Source organism: Lacerta agilis, chromosome 9 (assembly GCF_009819535.1).
Source record: "Lacerta agilis isolate rLacAgi1 chromosome 9, rLacAgi1.pri, whole genome shotgun sequence".
NCBI classification, from domain to species: domain Eukaryota; kingdom Metazoa; phylum Chordata; class Lepidosauria; order Squamata; family Lacertidae; genus Lacerta; species Lacerta agilis.
Window position 1 is genome coordinate 36,861,405 of NC_046320.1, and position 19,664 is coordinate 36,881,068.

The following is a 19,664-nucleotide window of genomic DNA, read 5'->3' on the forward strand; positions in this document are numbered from 1 at the left end:
GAGCGTCCTGCTTAAATGCAGCAGGTACGCCCAAAGCCACCGTGCCAGTTGGCTGGTCGCCCAGGCACCGCACCCAGGGCTCGGCCAATCAGTGCCAGGGGATGACCCCATCCCCTGAGCACGTGAAGGGCTTGTGTTACCTGCCTGCAACTCCCCCTCCTTCTTACGGGAGGAAGGGGCATTATTGCAATATGCTGCAGGTGTGGCTTTCCTTGAAGATGACTCGGAAACTTCAATGAGTTCAAAATTAAGCGGCCAGATTATTGGATGGGTTCTGTTTAGATGTTATATAACCAGGGCTGGATTTAGGTTTGATGAGGCCCTAAGCTATTGAAGATAATGGGGCCCTTATACGTCCAGCTGTCCTTTGTCAACAACAAATTGTCGCTATAATATTAACAATGTAATATTTAAACTGAAAAGTATTGTTACAGATTGTTTTCAATATTTTATGAAAGCAGATGGAATTTAGGCACACCGTTATTTGTGTTTCTTTACATCCCCCTCCCCCTTTGCTTTTCAGCAGTTAACATATAGGTATGAATTTGCATTAACATGGCAAAGAGATGGGAGAATAGCATGAAACAGGCAACATACCAATAGATTTTCTGGCTTGATATCTCTGTGAACGATACTGAGACCATGGAGATATTTCAGTGCACTGGCTAAATTGTAGACCATTGCACTTCCATCACGCTCTGTGTATTTTGTTGAAGATGTGATAGCATCAAAAAGGTCTCCTCCCTGTAATGGTCAGGAGGATCAAATAATTAACACAAAACAAAATAATCATATTTTATAATTGAAGGAAAATGAGATTTTTTCCCCATTATGCAATGTTGGGGAAATCACAATGGAAGCAATAGGGTGAAAGTTGCACATACCTAAACCGCACCAAAATGAGTGGAACAAGAATGCTCACTGTGTGTTTAACACTGCATTCCTATGCACTCTTGCTGGTAAATGAAATATCGTTCAACTACGTAGGGCTTACTTCTAAGAAAAGCACCACAGTGCTAAACTACATGCATGATTTTAATGGAGTTTAGGAGTACCTCATCATACTAGACAGCAAATCCCTTATGCTTGATTATAAATGTTAAAAATCCCTGTGCCATGTTCACTGGGAGATATAAGAATGCCTTTAAAAAAATCAAATCTACAAAAGTCTCGACTGAAATATAAAATAATGAAAGCTTAGTAGACATTTTTCATGGGCATTACATGTGTTGTGGACCTGCCTCATTTGCATAAGTCTCTAAAGTCTGACAATTCTCAACCATTAATTGCAAACAACATAGTTTTTTTTTTTAATGTGCCTTCTAGCAGAGGTAAATATCAAGAAAAATAAATTGGAAACAAAATGCTCTTATTTAACTTTAAATGGCTACTTCTGCCAAATGTGAAGTGAAATCTGAAAGTAAGTAAGAACTGGATAAAGAATTCCTACATTAAAAAAAAATTGAGGGAGAAAGGAAACCTGCAAATTTATGATGTGGTGGCTGTTTATGCTAAACATAGGTGGTTACATGCCAATCTAATATTAATTTTAAATTGCAATTTTAAAACAGTGCAGAAACTTAACACTATTGCGCAGCAAATTTCGACATCTGGATGTCCATGATAACTTAGTATGTAAATGCAATGTATATAACGATCATATGTGCCAGAATCAGACTTCAGAAATAATTATCATTTTCACATGTTACAAAGTTTGCAGGTTAAGGCACACAGGAACACCAGCTGTCACTCTGAAAAAGGAATTTCAAAAGTGGGCTGGGAACTACTTTGGGATGGGAGAGGAAAGTCCCATGGCGTCCCAACATTGTTTTCTGTACGACTATTATGCATAAGTACTGGAACCTGGAACTTTCAGTATCTTCATGTTCATTGATGGAAAGCCTCTCACCTTGACCAACTCCATCACCAGGTAGAGTTCGGTTGCAGTATCCATCTCCTCTATTAGCATGATAATATTGGGATGTTTCACTTGGCGCAGTATGGAGACTTCATTTTCAATCAAGTGTTCCTATTTATTATTGGGAAGAGGAGAGGAAGGGGAAAACAAACCAAGACAAATCCTCCTTGTAACAACGTGGCTTTGAGATATAGTTTTCACATGAGAAAGCAGCTTCCTACAGTGCAGCTTTCCACCACTATTCATCTCCACATCATTTACAGTGTAGTTATCGAGATATCTCTAGTGAAGCAGCATAGGTATAGGCTCAATGACTTAATAAATCCTTTGTTACCAAGGGCTTCCAAAATGTTCCTCATTAAAATGATTTAAAATTGAAAAAACAAGGCATGCCATTTTATTAAATCAGGTAAAATCTTTAGACGCTTTCAGTTACAAGAAACCAACTGGGTATGCTCTAGGAGGGCCAGCCACTTAATTTAACAGTTAACCATGGTTGCTGTAACACTCTGGAAGACACCAAAACAACCATTCCAGAAACCTCACCTTTATCACAGTACAAACATTCTAACAACATGCGCTTCATGCTTTTGTGGGAAACCCTGCGGGAAGTACATGTGAGCATTCTACGACTGATGGACATGAGCAGTGTCTGAAAAATTAGATGCGATTTGTCCTACACCATAAAATACCATTGAACAAATGGCTTTGGGAAGTCAATTTGCATCAAATCTGTGAAGTTTCGATAATTTTACCCTGTTTAGTTACTAAAAACCCACATGCTGAGCGTGCATTTCCTCCTGTGAAGATGTGGCACATAAGACGTGGCTTAAACAGATCGCACCTTTGAAACCCAATATGTGAGAGCATCAAAAGTCTTTCTGGAACAAACATATATGTCTGCTCCAAACAACCGTGTGCTGGAGAAAAGAAAAACAAAATATGAATGGGTTTTTAAAACACGGTTTATAGTTATAAACCTTAAAAATGTAAATCAGATCAACTGAGAAAATGAGGGGATTTATTATAATTAGTTAAATTAACTGTGTATCAGGAGGAATATAATAAATATCAAATAATTTGTGAAATTTAGAGACTAGTGATATTTAAAGTGTTGCCTACTAACGATTATTTAAATTTACTGTGCATGGTGCCGCTGATTTAGTGAACTATTGTTCAAGTAGCTAATGACAATTAGTAAGAAGCTTTTGAAGATAGCTTCATCAGTATTTTTGTTTGTGATTATTGGGATGGTTGGCATTTAATGTTCTTCCTCCCCTCTGGCAAAGCTTCAAGAAGTTTGGAAGCTTCTGGAAGCAAACAAACGGTTGTTAGTCTTAACTATGCTGAAGAAGAGATGCCCCTTTCAGCAAGTATTTTCACCTCCATGAAAATATCAAATGCTCTTGGTTCTAACTACCCTCAGTAAAGTCTCTTCACATATAAACATTCCTTCCCCATGCATCACTGAGGCTGTGCTTAGAATTATCTTACATAGAGGCTCTTCTGGCCTCCATTAAGTTCAGGGTCTTTTCTGTCATAGCCCCATAACTTTGGAATGTCTTCTCATGAAAGGCGGCATGACATCCTTCCTGTTATGCTTTCGTTGTGACTTCAAAGTTTGGACTGTTTAAGCATTCTCTACTGTGTGTGTTTCATTATGAAATTTGTTGTTTTACATTGCTTATGGTTTTTAATATACTGTGGTTACGATCAGGAGATTTACACTGCAACTTGGTATACATTATTTTTAAATACATAAAACAAATAACACTGATAAAACACCTGTTTTCTTAAAATAGGACTGCTTTTAAAAAGCTGGACTGGTATATGAAAATCCCTTATTGTGGTCTGTAAGGTACATTACAGTGCAACTCTGTTAAAGGCAAATTCTGATGGGTGAATTCTGGAAACACCTTTACTCCAAAATACTTACCTTCATTCTCAAGACTCTGAAGCAAAATATATCTATATATTTAATGCATTTTCTTTATATAGAACATAAACTTCAACCCCTTTGAAGCAGCACTTTAGAATTTCCCACTGTTTTTCCTAGTGATGCTGGTCTGGACCCAAACACACATCCATTATTTTGACTTTGTTAAATTAATGATGCAGATGGGACATATTTTCTGCTGACTTACAAATAATAAATTCATGAGCAATGTAAATGCTATCTTGATGAATATTTTGTTACATCTGACCAAGCATAATTTTTGTGAATATCAATGCAGCTCTACAAAATTAATATACATACATGGTTGGCGGGATTTGCCCCAATGAACTGTAAATTGAAATACTTTTTGTAAGCAAAGCCGAATTTGACAAATTAACTATCTGTGAGTTTAAAACTCTGTAATTCTGCCTTTACTTGAAATCAGGTAAAATTACTATGAAAGCATCTCCCCAACTTATAATGCTGTAGCTCTATACTCTTTCATACCTTTCCACAACATTTTCCTTTGTCTATAATCTTCAGTGCAAACTCCTTCCCAGTAGACCTACAAAGAGCGAAACAAAAGAGGAATATCAGGCAGAAATGCAAGGATTTATTCAACATGTGGGTTTTTTGTTTGAATGTACAGTGATGATAAAATTGTTTTCATCAATGTGAACAGATGACAGAAAGAAGGTATATCTGCTTTTATTTTGTTTCTCAGCAAGTCATGTCTGCTGTTGCCTTGACTACCAAACGCAGGCTTTCTACTATGATTTTCTCAAGTGTGACCTAATGTGTCGCATTTTGTCCCTGATTTAATGTTAGATGTTCTGTACCTTTCATTCAGCTCTTTTTAACTGGCAGTCATGTGGCAATTTTTACAGGATTGGTATTTCAAAGTCTCAGGTGTAGAAAGGTTCATTTTAACTTCTTTTTATTAAACAAAATTAGATCAGCTATTCTGTAGTATAAAATTTATTGGACCACAAAAATCATTTGAAGACAACCTATAGGAGAAATATTATGTGGCCATTCTACCTATTTCTGTGAAATTTTGTTTTAAGAAGTCTGCTACCTCCATTCTAAATATCATGTTCTGAAAACTACAATGGATAGTTATTTCCACTTATGTTTAAGTGATGCAGGCTTAAGAGGTGAAAGCATTTTAAATCTAGTATTATAAGACTGTAGCAAATAATAATATTACAATTTTTTTGGGTATATGGCCTTCCAAATGCATGTTGCAAAAGTGACCATTAAAAAAAGATCAGACAGAATGAAAGAAGTGGCCATTATGGTTCTCAGTATGTGTAGTATTATCTCATCAACATGAAACCCCATTTGTGGGCATGCTCAAATGAAAATGACTCAATGGTTGATAATTACTTTTACTACAAACTCACTGAGAATGCAATTCACCATATACTGCATTTTTAAAGGTTTCTGTTGAGGATGTTTGTTTGTTTGTTTTAAAGGGTACACTTAACAAAGTAATTAGCACATGAGAGAACTTGCACATTCATTGAAAAGCAAGGTTTTGCGGAAACTCTTTGCCAGGAGTACAGAAGATTACAATGGTCTGCAGCCACATAATGTGCGAAATGGGTCATACAGTACAGCTGTAGCACAAACCCCATTCCTTCCTACTGTATAAGACTTCTTGACAGCAGCAGGATTTTAAAATGAATAAATACTGTCAACAGTGTCCAGTTAGTATGAGCAGCTACAGCAGTAATAATGGTGAACATATTTTGCTTCAGGTATAGCTAATCAATTCATGCTGTACAAATAGATAGTATTGGAATTGCATTTAGTAAGGACGGTTGTTATGGAATAATACAGTGCAGCAAAGCATCCCTGGTGTGAAAGCACAGCTGCGTCTGCTGAGTTGTCATAGTTACAACTGGATACAGATGAGGACAAAAAGGGGGTGGCAGTATCTGACTGAGCAGTATTTTGAGAATGAAGTACAGTGGGCTGTATCCAGAAGTGTGCAAACAGAAGAAATAGAATGATTGGTTTTACCTGAAGTGCAGATTTGGGAGTAGGGATGCTGGAGCCATTGGGATAGGACATAGCCCATTGGCTCCAGCATCTCATCAGGTAAATTATGGCAGTGGCAGTGTTCTGTGAACTGCTGAACTAGAGGAAGACTTTGTGTAAGATAGTATTAGCACAGGTATACAGCTTGAGACATTGCCCAAAGCCTTGCTGAAGAGATTGCGCAACACTTTGTGCTCGTGGAAGCTTTGTGCTAAAGTTCTATTTTCACATGAGAAGCTCTTGCAACATTAGAAGAGTTCTCCCACTCACGAAAAGCCACCTCGAGAATAACCCTATACTTTTAAAGCTGCTTTTTACTTTTAAACTGGAACATTTTCCAGTAACAGAGCCAGTTATTATTGAATACTTGGACAATTATGCAGAAGTCAGTCTAATGATGATTTGAATTGCAGTAGCCTATAAAAGCAATATTCCATTGAAAAGTAGGGCCCATTCACATGACTGAAGAACAGTACGCTAGCCACTGTTGCCTTCTATGACTTGGGGTGTGACTGTCTGAAGTGGGGAGTCTCCCGTACTTGTAGAGTAACTGGACAGAGTTCACTGCAACTCCTAACACTGGATGTGTGAATAGCAACTTGATTACATATATTACTATCATCCATGAATATTTTTCCATTTGGTGTGAGCTCCTCTTTTTATATACAGGGGCTCTCCTCAAAGAGGCAGCAATACAAATTGTGCCATTTCTGGTGCATTGCCTGCGTATTATATGGTAACCAACCAAAACGGAAACCCTCTGTTGTGGAATTCTCTAGGTTCCGTGTCCAAGCCTTATGTCTTGATAGGGTCTAGACCTGATAAAAAATTTAGTATTCTGTCTTTTCACTGTTTGTAATTATCACCCAATTACTTTCCTGATTTCTGGCAGTGAAAGTATCCGTTTCCATTAGTATGTAAGTTTTTCAAGCTGTATACTGCTTAGATTTATCGTCCTGCCTGAAGGGTTTTTGGATCTGCAGAAAGCAAGAGAAAAATCGTAAAAGCTCCAGAGGCATTTGCTTTTTAAAGCTTGCTTGGGAAACAGAGCAAGGTTTACATAAGCACACTGTATTGAGTGAAGGATTTTGAGAAAAAGTTGCTTAATATTTTTGTAAGTGAAGAAGTCGTAAGGGATTTGATTATATTAGCTTGGAATGCTTTTTTTTAACAGAGGAAAGGAACTAAAAAAAATATTTAAGAATGAACTCAAACTAGCCTGAGAATTTCCAATAAATACATAAATAAGTACTTAATAAAAAGTAAAGGTAAAAGTACCCCTGACTGTTAGGTCCAGTCATACTTAATACGTATAATTAAAATGTGTGCATGGCCATATGGATTGACTGAATTGCTAACTAAATTTATTTTCCTTATTTCCAGATTACGTGGGTTTATTTCCATTTCCTTGGCCTCTGCTTTCCCCCATTTGAACTTTTAAACTTCCCTTGCTTCCTCTTTTCCTATTCCCATCACAGCTGGCCCTGCCTCATCTTCCTCCGTATTTCCATCCCTAGACCATCTGCTAGATCCATTCCTCCTTCACATGTCCCCTTTGCTAAATCTCCCTTTTCAGACACCTGTCTCCTTTGGCTTGGTCTCCTAAGATTGCTTACTTAAGGAACTTCATGGAAGGGAAGTCTCCCATCGCCTCACTGCCATGTTCCCAAATCTCCCCCTTACATCTTGTTCAAGGGCCTCTCCGATTCTCAAAAGAGTTTTTTTTTTAGAGTTACCGGTACGTACGTGTGGCAGCATAGGGGAGGACTGGATGCTGCACTTTTGTTCAGTGGACTTTTTAAAGTTAGGATCCAAACCTAGATTTCCATATAGATTTCCACTAGAATGTACGTATGGAAATGTGATCTAGAGCAGGAGTGGCTAACTTGTGGCCTACTCAATGTTGCTGGCCTCCAATTCCCATCAGCCCTAGCCTCAGGAATAATGGAAATGGGCATCAAAGAAAAACATGATCACCCACCTCTGGTCTACATTTAGATGAATGCATGCATAATGAATGTATTCCTTTTTCATCGGCTCGGCTTTTTCTTCAGCTTGACAAAAACTTGTGGAGCAATTTTAAAAATATGTATTTCCCAAGACCTTCATGTTTGTTTAATTTGATATCCAACACACCACGTTTTGTTTACCTATGGTTATTAGTTATCCTTTTCACCCAGTGTTATAGCTGATGAAGTGGACATCAGCCAGAGGTGTCAAACATATGGAATAGATATGAACCTACATGAACTCTTGCATTTTACAACAAATGATTTACCAAGACACCTGGTTGTCCGTGAAATACAATGATTTTCTCATATATGCTCAATGCACAGTGGAGGGGGCAGCTGCAGCTAATTAAAAAATGAATATCTCAGCAATTTTCTTGCTCACCGTTCTATGCACTCCTTTACCACAGCAAAATTGCCATCTCCAATCACCTTTCCCACTTTGTATTTCTCAAGAATAGTTGATGTCCCTGAGCATTTGTTTCCATTCACACCTGTAAGATGTAAAGGGCAAAAAATAAGCTAAACATGGATGTGAGCAATGTGGATTGTCTCTTACTGACCTCAACCCTACAGTAGGGTTATATCTTAAGCTACAAAATCTTTTTTTTAAGTTATTTTAAGTATCTGTCCCTTCACATTTGCATCTAAAGCAAAAAGAAATAGCTGGCAAGGCTTAATCCAAGCTATATGACCTTGCTGTGCAAATCAGAGGGTAAGCAACGTATTTTTCATGTAAGATTTTTTTTAAAAAAACATGTTCCAAAAGGCAACAACATTTCCACTTAAGGATCAACACCCAGCTACCATTTCATTTAGTCTTGTTGTTTAACAAACTGCATTGTTTCAGCTTCTGTTGCAGAGCTATTAAGTGGCACAAATATCACAGGGTTCTGGTGACACTGAACAATAAAATAATTTTATAATATAAATATTGCATTATTACTTCCAGTCACCTGCATTACCCTAATCTAGGTGGGAATTCGTTCATGACCATTTCTGCCACAGGGAAATTACTCAGCAGAGAAAGGATGTGTATCTATCATTCTCCACATTCTCAGGCTAGGATACATTTTAGCATTAAAACATAATAAATGCTGCCTAAATTTTACAAATATGTACCTTTATCTTACCTCAAGGTGTGCTTACCAAAAAGTGAAATATTCTAAATTGGTTTTTATGTAAATGTAGGCTAAGATTTTGTGTGTCCATTGCAAATCAAGTACAATACAAACATTAAAACAAAAACTCAGAATACACAAGATGTTTGGTGAGAATGTTAAGACAACTTAAATTTTCCCTTTCAAAATGGCCAGCATGTCTCCATTTAATCTTTAACTGATAAATTGCCCTGTACAGTATGATGCAACTCTTCTGCCAGAGCCATTTGGAACAGTTCTCCCCTGTATAGTTAATAATTAGTGGTGTATAAATATGTATCTCACAATTAATGAGAACATTGTTTCAATTCAGAAAAACAAAATTCACATGGAAGTAAAACATATTAAATGAAATTCTCATGGATGAGGTTCTGGGTATTTGGTCATGCTTATCTTTCTTTTGTGGTGGCCAAGAAATCTTGTGGGTGTCCTTTCTTTCATTTATTCTACAAATCATGTCCTACCATCCAACATTTATCTGATGAAAATAGGTAAATCCTATTCCATAATGATAATTATATTTATACCCCACACATCCTATTGGGTTGCCCCAGCCATTCTGGGCAGCTTCCAACATATATAAAAACATAATAAAACATTAAACATCGAAAAAGCTTCCCTGTACAGCATTTCAGACAGCTCAGGAGTCGATTAACTCCAGGCCCTCCAACATTTCTCCAATGAAAATAGGGACACCCTAAGGAAAAGCAGGACATTCTGGGATCAAATTAGAAATTAAGACAGCTTTTCTAAATCAAGGACGTCCCTGGAAAATAGGGACACTTGGAGGGTCTGCCATCTCATCAGTTGTCTGCCTTCTGCAGACTTCCTAGGTGCCCATGTTTCAACTGAAGACTAGGGGAAGACATTATGAAGTAAATATCTCAATATTTTGGGTTTTTTAAGATCAGGAAGTATAGACAGTCAGGAGTAGGTTGCAGAGTGCTAGAGCAACATTTACTGGAAAGAAAAGGCATGCCTTGGATGCCTCACAATCATAAGGTAAGCTCAAAATTCTGTAACCACCAACATTCTACATAAATCCTTAAGTGGCTTGAGAATGATGCAGAAAAATGGAGGCCCTTTCAGAGGGGTAGAAAACCTCTGAGCAAGAGAAGGCAGATTTTGGCCCAGCACTATCAGTAAACCATTCAGTACCTGGTGACATATATTAAATATACAACCCTAATCCTATCTCAAAGTCTGCTATATTTCTTTTCATTGCCACTGGCATGGGAAGGGGTGGTCAATGTCAAGAGACCTTAGAGTAAAAAGCTCTAATGAGTCGAATGAATGATGAATGAATGAATGAATGAATGAATAGCCTCACCTCTATGGATCATCTTTGGCCTAATATAAAAGTGCAAAGTAATACCAATACAGTAGTGCGAATAAGCATATTACCAAAATAAACAATAATAAACAGTGGTTTACTTTTCCAGACTGAAATATTATCTCCAATACAGACATTTAACATAAAAGAACTTGAAAATACACATTCTTACTTTCAGGACTCAGGCAAGGAGATAGTTCAGGCACACCATTCACGTTGCAAGTTGACCCACAATGTGGTGGAATCTGTGAAAAAATGTGAGAGTTTATACTTCAGCAGTTAAATATGCTTCTGAATAATCACATTAGGAACAAAAACATTCAACAGCCTTCTGTGCTATAAATTAATATTACACATTCATCTGTTAAAAGCCAAACACAATTTTACTAATATTCCCAAAGGCCAAAACATACAACCTCTGTAAAGTAGCTGGTTGGGGTTTTTATGACATGTTGCATTGAAACCAGACTACGCCAACTCCACTTTCCCTGCACTATACAACACCAACAGTACAGTGGTACCTCAGGTTAAGAACTTAGTTCGTTCCGGAGGTCCGTTCTTAACCTGAAACTGTTCTTAACCTGAGGTACCACTTCAGCTAATGGGGCCTCCCGCTGCTGCCACGCCGCTGCCGCGCGATTTCTGTTCTCATCCTGAAGCAAAGTTATTTACCCGAGGTACTATTTCCAGGTTAGCAGAGTCTGCAACCTGAAGTGTCTGCAACCTGAAGCGTCTGTAACCCAAGGTACCACTGTATTTGCATTGTGCCAAGTTTCTAATACACTGTAACTAGATATGTGTTCTCTCTAAAAGCACCTGAAAGTAGTTGATTCCTTCTCGCTTCAAACTGATTACTTCTTATGATCCATTTAGCAACAACAGAGTGAAAAGGGATGCACATGAGGTAACTGAATGCTTCCCAAGAGATTGTCTTCCTTTTAATTTCTAACCAGAATGACACCTGCCTATCCAGAGAATACAAAAAAAGAGCTGAAAACAAGAACAAACCACCTTTAGACAGTTCAGGGAACATATTCATGGATCTCAGTCACTGACCCAGTTTACAACCATAGACAGACAAAATACTGTGAATCAAGAACAAAGCTTGGTTTGTTTTGGGGAAACAAACCACAAGCCCAAGCTCAGACAACATGAGCATATTACACAGATTCTGGCTTAACTGCACGGGCTGCTAATTCAATTCAAAGTGCTGTTTTTGACCTATAAAACCTTAAACAACCCTCAACCGTGATATCTCAAGACCACCTGTCCCCATATGAACTGAGCCAGACCCTTCTTCAAGTGTCTCCCCCAGGAGAGTTCCAGAAGGTGGTAACAAAAGACAACGGCCCTTTTCTGCAGTGGCTCCCCATTTGTGGAATCCTCTCCCCAAGAAGACTTGCCTGGTACCTTCATTACATATCTCTAGGCACCAGGTGAAAAGGTTTCTCTTCAACCAGGCTTTTGGCCTTTAACATGTGACTGTGAGAAGGGCATTATTGGTTTGTTTTGCTTCTGCGTTTCTTTCATTATGCATTTTGTGCTTTCATTTGGTATTTTCGTGTTTTGAACCACCCTGTGATATTTGGGTGAAGGGAGGAATACAAATTTAATTAATAAATACATAAATTTCAAGCTTAATTTTCACTCTCAATTAATAGTTCCCCAAAGTGCCAACTAAGGCTTTATTACACCTCCATGTGTTTTGCAACACAGGTCAATTTTTCAGGAACATTCTGAAAGTTTCAAATTAGGTAGCATAGCTGAAGCAGCTTACACAAACATTTCTACCTATCTGGCACCACAAGGAAGGCCAGACAGGTAAATGATATTTACATGGGCTGCTTTTGACTACTCTGCAGAATTTGGAAGTTTCAAGATTGCTCCTGAAGAGTATGCGTTCTGAAATTCTTTTAGCTAGCACTTCCAAAGCAAATTTCCCCTCTTTAAATTCTCTCCAATTTCTGTGTCTCCCTCCTGGTTTTCTTGTTTCACTTTCAGATAATGTCTTTGCCCTTTTCAGTCTTCACTGTACTCTCATTTAAAAGATTATCGCACAAACTTTCATCACTTGTCACAGGGTGCTTAAAATACTTCTCTAGCCTGAGCTCAAGATCTGTCAAAATGATATTGGACAGCACAAGGGAATGCAAGGTCAGCATTTTCAGTGCCTGGTTATGCAGCAAAATATTTTAAATCATTTCACCAGCAATAATGACAATAATTCAACTGGCAGATCAGGTTTTATTGTAAAATTTTCCCAGGACACCAATATGTGTCCAAAGCAGTCAACAGAAGCTACATTATCAAGACAGCAAAAGGCAACACAAACTAGATCACTGACAGCAAGTTAAGTTTAAGAAAGACAAAAATAACACTGGCTGCCAGAGAAATATGCAAGATGGCTGCAACAACATCTGCACATTTTTTTGTTGATGATGATGCCCTGGATGGCTCCTGCACCAAAATAATACAACATAGTTCTTTCAGAAGATATTTTTGTAATAGAACCAGAAACAAGACAGACAAAATAGATTACTATTTATTGCATTGACTTATTATTTTCTGCTCAGTTCAGTTGTTTTGTTTAAAAGCACAGATTTTGTTTCCTTAAAAGCAAAGAACACTTCATAAAAATTAGAATCATGGCTATGAAATTTAAAACTAGGGTGGATGAAAATATTTCAGATAACAAACAACAGCACAGTCTAAACCAGGCATAGGCAACCTTCGGCTCTCCAGATGTTTTGGCCTACAACTCCCATGATCCCTAGCTAACAGGACCAGTGGTCAGGGATGATGGGAATTGTAGTCCGAAACATCTGGAGAGCCGAAGGTTGCTGACCCCTGGTCTAAACCATGTCTACATAACACTAAATTCTACTGGATTCAATGAGGTTTACGCCCAGGTATGTGGGGTTAGGATTACAACCTAAACTATTTTAGACTTTTCAATTTCAGTTAATTGTCACAGAATAACAATGGTAATCTTTAGATAATGTACTATGTTGTTATCTCTTTTCCAAGTCACTAGAATCAACTACATTATTCAGCCTAATTGACATTTGCATTTAACGCTAAGCTATGGTTTGGGCACTATACGAAAGCTGCTCCGCCATATCCAGCATGGAGTGGATTTGCAGCCCCATGTGATTCTAGAATAAAGATCACGTGGTGGGGGGAATATGGCAGCATCATGGCACTTGGGACACAATGCAGTAAGGAAGCGGTGCCACTAAAAAGGCACTGCTGCCCTCTCCTCATTAGAAGTCCTTTTCAGCATGGCATCCTACATGCTGTATGATTTGGAGGGCTGAGTAGAATTATTTTGGAAGTGTTCTCTGATTGGCCTTGTGGCCTCCCCCCCTTTTTTGCCAACTCCATGCAGTCTGTTTTATGCTGCAATTTGGCTGATAGGTGTTGGTCATGACTTGCAGGCAAAATTAATGACAAGCCCCTAGAGATACCTGCATAGATGGAGCACAGCCCCAGCTACAAGTCAACTCAAGATAGAGTTGCAAGGAGATGGTCCTGAACGCTGGCCAGCAGGAGCAGGGTTGTACACAGTTTCTCCTCTCCAGAAGCTGGTGAAGAAGAGCAGGGGTCAGCCAATCAGCTGACTTAAGTCAATTGCTCTTTTGCCCCTGCCCCTAGCTTGGTCAGGAACTCCGCAGTCTGCATTCCCAGCACAGCCTAACATATTTGTGCTACTTCTTCCTTTCACAGCTCCATGGTTACTGGAGCTGACAGGAAGGGTACCCAATGCAGCTCTCAGTTAGCCTCTTCGGCCAACCGTAAGGAAGGCCAAGTACTCTAATATGATATAAATTCTACTCTTTCATCTCAAAGAGTCTATTGGGCTTAATGAAATCTTTCAAAGGAGGTTAGCACTAGAGAATTAACATATTCGAGAATTGTTGGATGCATTTTTTGTTGTTGCTGCCGACATACGTAAATCAAGATCTATTTAAAACTAACAAGAGTAATACAATTTCTAATTGTCTTTCTTTCACTTTCAGGCCATTCAAAGGAACACTGTCCTGTATTCTTCTGGATGCAATTATATTGGTATGGCTGCCAAGTTTTTCAATGAATCTGCAATTCAGCATTTGTGCTGAGTAGCAAAAATGAAGCTGCACAAATTATAGCCCTTGATTTCCTATCCTTGTAAGTAGGCTTTCCAGTTAAGGCGGTGGGGTGGAGGGGGGGTAGGGACATGTGTTGCGGAGATGTGGTGTTTTTCTGGTAAGTAGTAGTGTTCTGAAACAACAAATCAATTACTTAAATGAATAAATAAACTACATGAATGTGATGTAGATAGCCAGTCCTTTTAATTAGCATAACATGAGTTGAGGGTCTTCTAGCAATCCAAGCCATGTAACAGGCAAAAGGAGGTACACGCAAAATCAACATGTTTAAGAACCTACAGCTCACACAATTAAACCCCCCCACAGCTTTATTGCAATTCAAATGAAGTATTAGGATATAAATCTGAATAGAGATGACAAGGCAAGGTTTTCAGCTGATCATTCATTACCAGTTTTGCTAAGATGAGTACACAGTTACAACAGAGGGAAAGACAGAAATTAAAGATGGAGACATGCATCTTCTGCCATGCTTGATGCTTCAGCATCACTAAATGAAGAGACATGGCAGAATGATCCAGGCAGTGCACAGAAACCAAGTATTTCAAGGAGACCAGCCTACACATTATTTCATTCTAAGCACAGCTCAGTTGTTATAGGGATCGCTTAAGGAAAGGATAAAGTAAATAAGTCACTTAAAAACAAACAAAAGTTTAATTTTACTCCTCCTCATGGACAGCACGTGTACAGAACAAAATTCAAGCAGATACCGGTACATAATAAAATTTTATCAAGAATATCTGACTGTTCAGTGGTATGTATAATTGTAATTGTTGTATTTTAGGGGTTAATTATTTGAACGGCATATATTCCTGTTTGACATTTCCCCAGAAACATGGGTGTTGGGAATGCATTCCAGATGCAGACACAAGCATTGTCACAAGCCATGTTCTAATTCAGATATATCAGTTAAGATTACTCAGAACCCAAGTGAACAAAGCACAGCTGAAGTGTACACCCAAACAGCTGCATACTGCAGAGATAAAATAAAGGATTTTAGCTACACTAATTCTCTTACTAACCAACTGTCTTTTAAGAAATTTCTATGGTTTTTGTTTCTACTGTGTTTGGTTTGCTGCATGGCCTTTTTTTATTAAGGTTTATTCGATTATGGTGCTACACTGTTCTTGTTTTTAAATGCTGCAAGGTGTCATTTTTATTGCATAATTTTAATTTACAAAGGAAGAAAAATGCTGCAAGGTGTCAAGTACACACTTGACAAAAACATTGTGTATAAATAAACAAAATCATCAATGAAGGATGAGATGGAGCTTACTGACTGTACTGACAAATTTTACTAAACACAACTATGAGTGCAGCCCTAACCCTTGGCCCCGGATGGCGTGGTAATGGAAAGGAGCTCTGTTGTGGGACAGATTTCTCTGCCATGGCAGATGGCACAGTTTCACCTCCATGGGCAGTAGGCTTCCATTGTCAATTCTGCTAGTGGTGGTAGGTAGCAGCAAGCCCTGAAATGGGGAGTTTCAGGGTGCCAGAGGCTTGGGATTTGCTGGATACTACATCCCATGGATCCTTGAGGAACAGGCTTCTTAGCAATGGTAGCCTGGAGCTGACGGGGTGAGTCGTCCCCCCCCCCACTTTCCACCCTGGCTGATGGATCCTTTGCTGCCCCCTGTTGCTCTTTGGCCCCATTTAGGGCAGCTCTCTAAGCCAGTGGATAAAGTTTAAAACAGAATAATAGATTATTTTACTCATTGCAATATTAGGTTTAGCCTACATTTTAACTACTCTGCAACTGCTTTCATGCAATGTACATTGCAATGTAATAAATAATAATAATAATAATAATAAATATTTATCATTGCTTAATATAGCACGAAACTGGTGTTTTCTTGCAACCACAAAGGCAATATTCCAAAGCAGAATTAGTACTTAAACTGAAATAGGGCAAACTTTCTAAAACATACCTTGAGTCCCCGAAAGCTGCCTGGGCTTGTTGGTGAGGAACTAGAAGATTTTGTTGATTTGGGAGTTGAAAGCTGGCTACTTGGAGCTCCATTTACTATTGGGAATAACAAGGGCAAAAGAAGGAAAAGAAGTTGTTATTGCAAATAAAACAAAAGCTGAAATTCCTATTAAGATATGGTATGTTCCTTTTAGATAATATCCTGTTAATCTTTGTTAAGTAGAGCAGCTAGCAATAAAATATACATAAAGCTAGGCATTATCTTAAGAGCAACATGATGCAGTGACCAAGGGCTTGCTAAGACCAACAAGCACACAGCTGAGCCTTCTTAAGATCTAAGATTTCTTTCCACACCTGTGTTCTATCATTGGTTTTCCCCTCTCTCTTGACCTACCCAAAGACACTTTTTTTTTTCCTGGCACACTGCCTACTCTTTCCCCTTCATCTAGCCACACTATCCTTTAGCTTTTCTACATCTCAGAACCTCTTCTATCAAAGCTTTATAGTGTTCAGACTCTCTATCTTGTCTACATAGCTTGCCCTGTCCCTACAGCCTATTGTGATGTTTCAATCACAGCCCAAATGACTTTTCACTTGACTCAGCAATGGCAATATATCAACATACTATGGTGCTGGGTACATTCTTCCACGGATTAAAAATGTTGGTGATGGTGAACATTTCAAGGTTATCAGGTCATGTCAGCCAATGGGCACTTGAAAAATAATCACAGCCACAGAGCAGTTTAATATAGTACAGAGAACACTGTATCCAAATGACCAAGAACAATTATAAAACCAAAAACCAAAAATAAAAAAATCATGCTTACTTATTTTCTATATGATCATTTCCCTTAAAAATAAAATACTTGAAAAAATTATTTGCCTTTGACAAGAACCAGCTTCCCATTAGTATGCTTTTAAATATACAAATAGATTTCATATTTTAATTTTGAGGGGTTTCTATATATGTGAAAATATGTTGCTTCCCCTTCAGTTCAGTCTGAAGTGGGTTCCACCATTTCACACAACTTGTGACTCTTAATATGCACCATCTATTAGCTTATTTGCAAGGCTCTCTGATGAACAATATATTCCATGTCTCCCAAGGAAAAAGTAGTAAGAGTAAATGTTCCAAAGGGCAAGATTGATTTCAACTGCAGCTCAGTTAAGGACTGCTGCTCCTTTAAGAAAAAAAAATTAGCCTGCCAGCTAGACATTCGGTTTCCATGGAAATGCTAGTTACCACCTACACTTTTTCAGCTGTGTAAAGAATATCTATAATGGGTAACAGAACATTCATTTAACAGGCACCATTGTTTTTGCTGTGTGAATGCCTGCAGTGATGAACTTGTCTGAAAACCAAGTCTTCCAAACTAGCTGCTTTTAAAAAGGAATTTGCTTTTAATTCTTTAATATTTAGGAGCCAACCTGCTGATGTGACTGCACAGGGAACTGTTATTCTGTGACATTATGTATAGATGCAGTAAATAAATAAGTAGAAGTTAGCATCTTTCCACCATGATGTAAGAACCGGCTTCCAAGATGTTCTAGAACAGGCATGTCCAACAGGTTGATCACAATTAGTGGTCGATCGCTAGTAGTGACCCTGCCCCCTGCCACTAGCTGTTTGCTTCGTCGCTGCGCGAAATTGTAAGCACTTCCTTTTCTAGCAAAAAAGCTCCACAACTTTGGCTCCACCCCCCCAAAAAGCTTAACATTGGCAATGACAATGGGTAGATCACTGCCAGCTTTTTTGTACTGGGAGTAGATTGCATTCTCTTGGGAGTTGGATGTGCCTGTTCTAGAAGAAGTTAACATTTATGGGAATAGGAGGATCTTATTCTATTGCTGTTTTCACTTCATCCCCAGAATCTATGTTTTAAAAATAGTTACCTATAGAAAACACATGTTTCTGACCTTCATATGTTCATGCATACACTTTATCCCACTTTTGTATTACAGTGGTACCTCTGGTTAAGAACTTAATTCATTCAGGAGGTCCGTTCTTAACCTGAAACTGTTCTTAACCTAAGGTATCACTTTAGCTAATGGGGCCTCCCGCTGCCATTGTGCCACCGCCGCCGCACAATTTCTGTTCTCATCCTGAAGTAAAGTTCTTAACCCGAGGTAGTACTTCTGGGTTAGCGGAGTCTGTAACCTGAAGCATTTGTAACCCAAGGTACCACTGTATTACACTCCCTAACACTAATCCTTCCAATGTAGCACTGTCCCTTTAGCCTGAAACTATGATTGTGGGCACACTATGCCTTTCGAGCACATTCAAAGCCCATTATTTTCCTCAAAAATTCTGGGCACTGTCGTTTGTTCCCTCACAGAGTTACCGTTCCCAGCAACCCTTAACAACAGTGCCCAAAGTTTATTTGAGGGAAAGAATGTTTATTTGAGGGCTTTGAATGTACTTTAAAGGTTATTAGTGTACATTACCTGAGCCAGCCTCAGAGTCCCAAGCAGCACAGCTTCCCACCTGGCACACAAACAAAACAATACAACACGGAAAGAGAATTTCCTCCCCCTTGGGACTGCAAGAGGGACCTTGAAATCCTGTCACTGTCCTTATCACCCAGAAATTAGGGACATAATACAGACGCTGCTTGGTTCTGGGACTCCTTAGCTAGGGTCCACACACAGATACTCCACCCCACAGAAAACAAATGAAAAACTTCCTCATAACCTCCCAGTAGCTAGGTTCAAGTGGGAGGAAATGGTGGACTAGCGCAATATACAACCTACCTTCCAGAAGAGCACGTGGGATAAAAGCAAGCAAGCAAACTCCACACACAATAAAAAACACATGGAGACAAAATGATTTGCTTTTTCAGTGTGAGCAGGAGCAAGGCAGCTTCTTTCAATTACATCCTTCTATTGCAAACTAGATAAATTCCCATTGTTAAGTCAGATAATATCAAACTTTGATGCCACCACGGACCAAGCAACTGGTGTACATAGATCAATCTACAAGTCCTTAGCTGAAATTAATTAGTGTCTTAATGCTCACATGGTTCTCTAAATAAGTGGGCATAGTGTTTTAAAATATACTGTTTCAACTTTGAGCTTTATTTAATTCTGGGTTGCAACTACATGCCGTACCAAACTTGAATTTAAGTTCTGGGAACTCTTGCTGTCAGCTAATATTGCTCATTTCATACAGAATGTTAAACATACTGCCCCC

General features: G+C 38.6%; 1 protein-coding gene across 6 annotated transcripts in view; it reads right to left on the reverse strand.

Annotated features, from left to right (window-relative positions):
- Window positions 1-19,664, reverse strand: part of DCLK2 (doublecortin like kinase 2) — a 73,724-nt gene that overhangs the window by 16,700 nt on the left and 37,360 nt on the right. For all 6 annotated transcript variants that reach the window (XR_004427323.1, XR_004427322.1, XM_033160153.1 and 3 more), the window contains 6 exons: window positions 16,476-16,570; window positions 10,575-10,647; window positions 8,295-8,403; window positions 4,362-4,419; window positions 1,910-2,029; window positions 598-744 (listed from right to left, as the gene is read on the reverse strand). Coding sequence is in view for 4 of the 6 variants with exons in the window: in XM_033160153.1 (XP_033016044.1) it covers window positions 598-744; window positions 1,910-2,029; window positions 4,362-4,419; window positions 8,295-8,403; window positions 10,575-10,647; window positions 16,476-16,570 (602 nt within the window). In the remaining 2 variants the exon portion in view is untranslated. The remainder of the gene's footprint in view (window positions 1-597; window positions 745-1,909; window positions 2,030-4,361; window positions 4,420-8,294; window positions 8,404-10,574; window positions 10,648-16,475; window positions 16,571-19,664) is intronic.